Source organism: Arachis ipaensis, chromosome B04 (genome assembly GCF_000816755.2).
Source record: "Arachis ipaensis cultivar K30076 chromosome B04, Araip1.1, whole genome shotgun sequence".
Lineage (NCBI taxonomy): Eukaryota > Viridiplantae > Streptophyta > Magnoliopsida > Fabales > Fabaceae > Arachis > Arachis ipaensis.
The window spans coordinates 129,495,353-129,503,871 of NC_029788.2; the positions used below are offsets into that span (position 1 = coordinate 129,495,353).

Here is an 8,519-nt window from a genome sequence, read left to right on the forward strand (position 1 = left end):
ATATACTAAATATAAACGCTATTTTTTAATATTTTATATTTCACAGATAGAATATAAATGATTCTTATCAGCATACTAATTTGTGCATTAGGAACGCTTGAAGAGGTTGTACCTTAGGAGAGTCAAGTTGTGTCGGTAAGGTACACCCCCCTATAAAGCAAGGATTCCATCACATGCAAATCGAGACACCAATTACCACCGACACAAAAATGAGGTCCATCTTATGTTCCACATTGTTCCTCCAATCACTATTTGACACGTGTATTTGATTAGAGCATCGTAATTCAATTAACGACAAATATTGATTTGTATAAATAAACAAAGAAAAAGAAATTAATGCAAGAGCTGACCCAATGCCACAGGTTGCTTTCAAGAATCTACATATTTAGTTGGTTCGATATTGATCGGGTGATTAATCAATAGCTGTTTCACATTAATAAAAACTAAGAAAATTCGTCTAGTTCTATTATTCTATTGTCATCTACAACCATGAGGAAAAACAATTCATATGTTAGGTGCAACAAATTGATCATATAATTATTTTATGGCTTAAAACAGAACATGGCATAAGTGAATAACTTTAGAAATGTTTAAGAAATAATTTAGAGCGAGTCTCTTGCATTAGAACTTAGAAGGCCGTTGGTGTTAACACGAAAAGGAAAATGTTAAAATTCCATTTTGGTTAAGAATGGAAACAATGAAGATAGAAAATAAAATTTGTTTTTACAGTAGTCTCCAATCAGTAAAATAAAATATTTATCGAATTTGAATTTTATTTAAAAAATTATTATTATTCAATAAATTATTAGACACAAAATTAATTTTAAATTCTCAATATTTATTTTAGAAACGATTAAATTAATTACTCGATTAACTTATAATTTGAATTACCATGAATTCATTAATAGAAATAACGTGATAATACATACTATATAAGGAGCTGGTAATGAGAACTCCTATTTTATTTCTACATTATCCAAAATTTTAGAAGTTAAAACAAGATTATGTCGTACCGATTGAAGATTGTAAAAAAAAAAATTGTACTAATATACGTACATGCCCTATGGAAACTTAATACAAAGTAAGTTACATGAATTCTCGTAAATGTTATTATTATTCAGTATTACTCCATTTTTCTCACTTGGGAATATGAAAACGAAAATGTTTATTATATTTTAGTATTTATTTTATGAATATCGCATAAAATAATTTTTTTTCTTTTGTTTTTTTTTTTATTTTCTACCTATTCCTTAACTCAGACAGGTAAAATATTAATCAATCGTAATCCTGAATTTCATTTAAAAATTTATCACTAATTAATATTCAATAAATTGTTATATACACAAGACATGATTCGAATTCTAACACTTACTTAACTCATACAAGTAACTAATCATATGCCACATGGGCCATGATATTTTGAGGCTAAATTAATTATTCAAGCCCAACCATCTTCACTTTTTTTCCTTATAATAATCAACTACCATGCCCAAAAATAAATAAATTAAATAAAAATCAACTAACCAATTAAATTTGATTGGTCTAATAATTAACTTATTAGTCTACTTAAATAAATATTAAAGATTTAAATTTTACATTATGTATACAGTAATTCATTGACTAGTAATAAATTTTTAAATAAAATTTCGATTCGCAATAAATTAATCTTTAACCTACCGAATTGGGAGATACGTCTAAATAAAAAAAAATCAACTAACCATTTTGTTTTCCACAATGATAATCACAATTAATCATTTGTTAATGAAAATTAGACATATAAGGTGAAAGAAAATAAGAAAAAAGAAAATCCAACTCACTGTGAGTTTAAGATAACACTTTGCTTATATACTTTACTTGAGCTAAGGAGCCAGCTAGCTACATAGTACAGACAGACATAACAGTCAGTTTCACCTTCTCTCTCTCTCTCTCTCTCTCTCTCTCAGTTTTCTTCTCTGTAAACAGATCTTGATCTGTTTCAGGCAAGAACTGAGAGCATCAGAGTCACACCACATTCCATTTTTGCCACTAACAAACATGATGGGCTTCTTCTTCTCTTTGATGTCACACCACAAAGCTGTTCCCACTTGCTTTGTGTTCTTCTTCCTGCTTTCTTGCACCTGCTTCACTTCAACAGGTTGGTTCACCCCCATTTCCTTTTTTCTCACCAAATTTCTTATCTTTTTAGTTCGATTTGTGTTTTTCTGAACTTGGGCTGTCAATTTTTCTTAGCCTTCAGTTCCTGGTGCTTGGACCTTAGACAATTTGGAACTAATTCTTGTCAAAGATTCAACCTTTGTTCTTTGAATTTGATGTTTCTTATCCAAATGTGGAAAGCATTTATTAGCTTCTTCTGTTTTATTCTTTTCAACTTGATGTCAATTGTCTCAGCTGAAAAATTATGGCGGCGTTTAGCTTCTTTTCTTGATGCCAAGATTTACTACGAAGTTTTATGTTCTGATTATCTTTTAAGTAATAACTTGCTCTGATTATAATTGATTTTCATTTGAATTAAGTGATAAGTATAAGTTCATTTTTCAAAACCTCTTTTTGTGTGTCTACAATACTTTCAAGTCGAATCTATGGTTGCTAAAACGAGATTTGTGCTTATGGAGCCATAAAATTGGGGAATTCACACATGGGTGGTTATCACTATTGATTAATTTTTGCTTCAAATGAAATGATTCATGTATTGAAGGTTTAGATTTAGGTATTCCAGTGCTTAAAACATTAGTAACTTAGTGTAAAACATTTTCATGTGTCACACCACTCATTGTTCTGTGATAGGAAGATTCAATGTTTTTTGAGTTTTCTTCTTTTTTTTTTTTTTTTAATTCCTTTCTTTTAATGCTAATAACTTCTGTTTATGTTTCAGAAGCTTACGATGCACTTGACCCAAATGGAAACATCACAATCAAATGGGATATCATAAGCTGGACACCTGATGGTTATGTTGTAAGTACAATTTTTAACAACCTTTGCCAATTCATATGTGAATCAAAACTCTAACCATCTGTTGTACAATTTTGGCATCTGAAGGGATTGATCTGCATGTTAGCTTTCAGCTTCATCTCATGTTTGATATATTAGTTCTTATTTGGACTATATAACTAGAAATACAGCTTGAAAAGTACCAAGGTTTTCGTTCTATTAGCTACCTTCTTATCTAAGAAAAAATTGAATGGACAGGCTGTTGTTACAATGAACAACTTCCAACAATATCGGCATATTGCAGCACCTGGCTGGTCAATGGGATGGACATGGGCGAAGAAGGAGGTTATATGGAGCATGATGGGAGGACAGACCACTGAACAAGGAGATTGTTCAAAGTTTAAGGGAAACCCTCCACATTGCTGTAAGAAGGATCCGACCGTTGTGGATTTACTTCCCGGCACACCTTACAACCAGCAAATAGCAAATTGCTGCAAAGGTGGAGTACTTAGCTCATGGGCCCAGGATCCGACCAACGCAGTCGCATCGTTTCAAGTCAGTGTTGGTAGAGCTGGAACCACCAACAGAACTGTCAAAGTGCCAAAAAATTTCACCTTGAAAGCACCCGGTCCGGGCTATACTTGCGGGCCAGCAAAAATTGTGCCACCAACAAAGTTCATTCAATCAGACAAAAGAAGAGTGACCCAAGCACTCAGTAAGTAAAACTTTTATGTACTTACAACATTTACCAAGCATCCTCACTGAAATTTTTACTACAGTTTCCTTTGAACTTAACATTACTCTGATTCGATGCAGTGACATGGAACGTGACATGCACATATTCGCAGTTTCTAGCCCAGAAAACTCCCACTTGCTGTGTCTCTCTCTCGTCGTTCTATAATGATACTATTGTGCCTTGCCCAACATGTGCATGTGGCTGCCAGAGCAACTCATCTTGTGTAAAGTATGTTTTCATCACTCAGCACTGAGATTCTCTTCTAGAAAATAAGACTGTACCTTCACTTATTCTTTTTCTCTTTTGTATATTACAGTGCAAATACGCCACATTTGGCATCGGTCGTTGCTGGAAAGAATAACTTTTCTCCTTTAGTTCAATGCACTAGCCATATGTGTCCGGTTAGAGTCCACTGGCATGTTAAGCTTAACTACAAGGAGTACTGGCGCGTGAAGGTCACGGTTACTAATTTCAATTACAGGATGAATTATTCAGAGTGGAACTTAGTTGTTCAACACCCGAACTTTGATAATCTGACTCAACTTTTCAGTTTCAACTACAAGTCATTAACTCCTTATGGTAACATAAGTAAGTATAATCCTAATTGATTGTTTCATTGACTTGTTATTGGATAGTTACTTATGCTTGTTGTTCTTTATCAGATGATACTGCTATGCTTTGGGGAGTTAAGTTCTATAATGATTTTCTCAATGAAGCTGGGCCTAATGGTAATGTACAATCAGAGCTGCTCTTCAGAAAGGATAAGTCAACTTTCACTTTCGAGAAAGGTTGGGCTTTCCCTCGAAGGATCTATTTCAATGGCGACAACTGCGTGATGCCACCACCGGATGCTTATCCATGGTTGCCTAATGCTGGTTCTCAAAAGGAAGTTTCCTTGCTTGTATTAGTGTTGGCTTATTTGGTATCCTTGGTCTTTTACGCATGTGCTTGAGGTTCCGATCCGCGATTCACTCGACTTTGGTGATAAAAAATTTTCAGTAAGACCAATTTTGGCTCATGTTTGTGATGTCAATTTGGAATTTGAAGCAAGCAGGGGAGTGACATCCAGTGGCAATTGAAGATTAGCTCAGTTGTCCTACAATTTGTTACAAACTGATTCTGCATTTTGGTGCTAGAGTTTGCTACTACGTTTTCTTTTTTTCTTCTCCTGTTATGATGTAATGATATATGTATTCTTATTGTATTTTTTAACCTGTAATTATAATTTTAATAAACATATACAGCAAGATATCACATGAAAAGATAGACTTCTTGAACTTTATATGGATTTGAAATGCTAGTGGTCTATTTTGCAAGAGAATATTGTTCTATTTTCGTGTTCAACTTTTCCCAGAGAAACAGAATGAAAAATATATGACCAATTCATTACAACATTGCAATACAATCATTTACTCAACTAAAGACAAAATCATTGTAGGGTGTTGTAACTTTCATTCTCTTATAGTGATCATGAATCACTAAATATATATCCATGAGTTTGGCTTGGTGTTCTCAACAAATGCTTTAGGGTCTTAAGTCTTAATACCAGGCTTCAAGATTTTTCACAAAAACACAGCTTCCATTCAATTATGTACTAAACTCACTAAGCTACAAGCAAGAGAATCAAGAAGAAAATGAGTGATGTTAAGTTAAGTAGCTTTACAGGGGCAGCATTGGGGAGGAATGGGTAGGTATCTGGTGGTGGAAGCATGCATTCTTCACCATTGAAGTAAACCTTGCGAGGAAACGCCCATCCTTGCTTGAACGTGAAGGTATCCTGATCCTTTCGAAGAAGCACTTCGGATTGAACATTCCCGCTTGGTCCAGCTTCCATTAATAGATCATTATAGAATTTCATGCCATAGAACATACCAGTATCATCTGCATAAAAAAATGAGTACAGTTGAATAGTCATTGTTAAAGTTCTTTACTTGTTAAACAAGCATAAACATAACATATCAATTTGCTTGATGAACTCACTGATGGACACATAGGGAAGAATTGGCCTGTAATCAAAACTGAAAACTTGGGTGATATTGTTGAGATTCGGATGCTGGACGGCGAGAGTCCAGAGGGTGTAGTTCATTCTATAGTTGAAGTTCGTTATGGCGATCTTGACTCGCCAGTAGTCCTTGTAGTTGAGCTTCACATGCCAGTGTACCCTGATTGGACACATATGATGAGTGCACTGCAGCAATGGATCATTGTCTCTCTTCGGAGTGTGAGCGCCGGGTGTGTTGAGGAATTTCGAGTCACTCCTGCATTCCATGACAAGATTATTAGCAATAACTGGAAATTCTATTAGAGTGTTTTGAGATTTTAAGCTTACTTGACACAATTCTTCTTGTTTTGGCAACCACAGGCACAAGTAGGACAAGGAGTAATGGTTTCATTGTAGAAGGATGACAAAGATACACAGCAACTCGGGTTCTTTCTAGCCAGAAATTGCGAGTATGTGCAGGTAACATTCCATGTCACTACATAAAAACAGAACAAAGGAAACTTTTTTAGAATTTTTCAGATGCTAAGGAGAAGAATTGACATGTCTTGAGAGTTAAGATAACTTGCTTAGTGCTTGAGTCTTGCGGCGCTTATCTTGTGTAAGGAAAACAGTGGAGGGAACAACCTTGGCAGGGCCACAGGTATAGCCAGGTCCTGGAGCCAAGAGAGTGAAGTTCTTGGGGAGTTTAACTGTCTTGTTGGAGGTGCCAGCTTGTCCAACACTGACTTGGAAGGCGGAGACAGCGCTCGAAGGATCTTGGCCCCATGCTGAAACCACTCCACCCTTGCAGCAGTTTGAGTATTGCTGATTGTAAGGTACACCAGGGAGAAGGTCTACAACTGTTGGAGTTTTCTTGCAGCAGTGAGGTACATTGCCTTTGAACTTAGAACAATCTCCTTGCTCTGTGGTTTGAGCTCCTACCATGGTCCATATAACCTCTTTCTTTGCCCATGACCATCCCAGGGTCCATCCCGGATTCGGGATGTGCCGGAACATTTGGAAATTGCTCATTGTTACCACTGCCTGGTTAGAAAAAATTCAATAGACACAAACACTCTGATGAATTTTCAATTCTCTTACTATCTACTCTTTCAAAAGAAACCAAAATATAGGACTTGTTACAAACTAGTGCAAATAATTCATTGTTCAATAAATGTGAGAATGACATACATATTGAACAAGAAAGTTTATCTAAATTGTTCAATAAATGTTAAAAATATGAAACAAGCAACAAGGATGTTTTTTGTTTTTATTGCTTACCACATAGCCGTCTGGTGTCCAAGACATAACATCCCATTTGATTGTTATGTTTCCATTTGGATCCAAAGGATCATATGCAGCTAAAAAAAAAAAAAAAAATCAATAAATAAGTGAAATATGTGTGTGTGAAAATGAAAAAGGCAAATGAAGGTGAAAATGAAGCAAAACCTGCATAAGAGAACAGAACAATAACACAGAGAGGTATTATTATGACAAGCCTCATTGCCTGATCAAGATGTTGTGCCTCTAATGTTTTATCAAATAATAATGTGACAATCTTTGCCTCCAGGATTCACTTAGAAACCTTATTGGAGTGGCATTGGAAGTGTAGTAATGTAGAAAAAGAGCAATAGAGGGAATTGTGATTCAAGTGATGGCTCAACTAATGGTTGTTAGGTACCTTACAGTGCATATATATTGCTATCACTGTCTCACTTACACACTCAGATCTTGAATTCAACTTGATTCCCATATCTTGAAGCAACAGCCACTGACCAGAACAATAGGCTGGAGAACATAACACCTCAGCTGTTTGTGCAGTTGCTCTATCATGGGTTAGGTTCACCATACTGAGAATTCACCAATTTACCCTCAGCTGTTTGTTTTGTCTCTAGGATTTCTGATATCTAAATGTTTTGTCTAAGAAATTATTATTGGGTTTGAACAAGTTTGGCATGAAACTTAATGCAAATGTGGTATCATTTGAAGTAACATGTGTCACTGTTTTAGATCTTGCCAACTAAGAATAATACAGTGAGGCTAATGGATATTGTTTCTTCATGGTCTTTGAATTTGTATCCACGTTGAGTAATGAGAGACATGAGTTTGATGCAAGCAAAGTTTTCTTCATAGATAGTAGGGACAGGTAGTAAGTTCCTTTCTAAGTCCAAAAGGATACACCAACTTTTCTACTCTATCTATGCCTCTTATATTAACTTGCTCAAGTACCTACTACTTTGAAGTATTACTAACTATAGTGCACGGACACTGACACGGACACGGGACACGACACGAGACACGCTGACATGCAAATTTTAAAATCTTACATGACACGGGGACACGCATACATATAAAATATAAAATATTTTTTAGATAAACCGTAATGATATTTTAATATTTTATTGATATTAAAATATAAATTAATTTTTTAAATTATTTTTAATGTCTTATTTTAATTATATCAAGTATTTAAAATATTTTTTGTTTTAATAAATAATAATATATACTATATCTAAATTTATTTTAAGAATATATATTAAGAATAAGACGGGACACGCTGACACGTGATGGTATTTAGGTGTGTCCAAGTGTGTCCGGAGAAGAATTTTTTTTATTGAGACACGGTTTGAACACAGCAGACACGCGTGTCGGACGAGTGTCGGTGAGTGTCGTGTCCGAAATGTGTCCAACACGCAAACACAGCAACTTAAATATCCGTGCTTTCATAGATTACTAACATTTAGTTACTTTTTTTACAATAAGTGCACATTTAAATTTGTCTCTTCATTTTCACATGGAGACCAAGTTTTTTTACCACTTAATCCAACAATGTACTCTTTGTTATAATAATATAATCTATCTATTATATAAAGG

At 34.8% G+C, this 8,519-nt stretch overlaps 2 protein-coding genes across 2 annotated transcripts; one reads left to right on the plus strand and one right to left on the minus strand.

Moving 5' to 3' along the window:
* Positions 1,864 to 4,944, plus strand: LOC107635465 (protein COBRA). Its single transcript, XM_016338940.2, has 6 exons — positions 1,864 to 2,134; positions 2,873 to 2,952; positions 3,187 to 3,643; positions 3,745 to 3,892; positions 3,981 to 4,252; positions 4,327 to 4,944. The coding sequence occupies exons 1-6, from the start codon at positions 2,035 to 2,037 to the stop codon at positions 4,614 to 4,616; spliced, it is 1,347 nt and encodes a 448-aa protein (XP_016194426.1). The 5' UTR covers positions 1,864 to 2,034; the 3' UTR covers positions 4,617 to 4,944.
* On the minus strand, positions 5,014 to 7,326 carry LOC107635466 (COBRA-like protein 4). The gene is made up of 6 exons (XM_016338941.2): positions 7,095 to 7,326; positions 6,927 to 7,006; positions 6,233 to 6,689; positions 5,994 to 6,141; positions 5,645 to 5,922; positions 5,014 to 5,545 (listed from the first exon to the last, which is right to left on the minus strand). Exons 1-6 carry the CDS (start codon positions 7,147 to 7,149, stop codon positions 5,268 to 5,270), a joined length of 1,296 nt encoding a protein of 431 aa, XP_016194427.1. The 5' UTR covers positions 7,150 to 7,326; the 3' UTR covers positions 5,014 to 5,267.

Coding starts and splice junctions, on each gene's coding strand:
- LOC107635465 (XM_016338940.2), top strand. CDS start 2,035: ATGATGGGCTTCTTCTTCTCTTTGATGTCACACCACAAAGCTGTTCCC. Junction 2,135..2,872: donor CACCTGCTTCACTTCAACAG/GTTGGTTCACCC, acceptor TTTATGTTTCAG/AAGCTTACGATGCACTTGAC. Junction 3,893..3,980: donor AGCAACTCATCTTGTGTAAA/GTATGTTTTCAT, acceptor TGTATATTACAG/TGCAAATACGCCACATTTGG.
- LOC107635466 (XM_016338941.2), bottom strand. CDS start 7,149: ATGAGGCTTGTCATAATAATACCTCTCTGTGTTATTGTTCTGTTCTCT. Junction 7,007..7,094: donor TGTTCTGTTCTCTTATGCAG/GTTTTGCTTCAT, acceptor TTTTTTTTTTAG/CTGCATATGATCCTTTGGAT. Junction 6,690..6,926: donor GGACACCAGACGGCTATGTG/GTAAGCAATAAA, acceptor TTTTCTAACCAG/GCAGTGGTAACAATGAGCAA.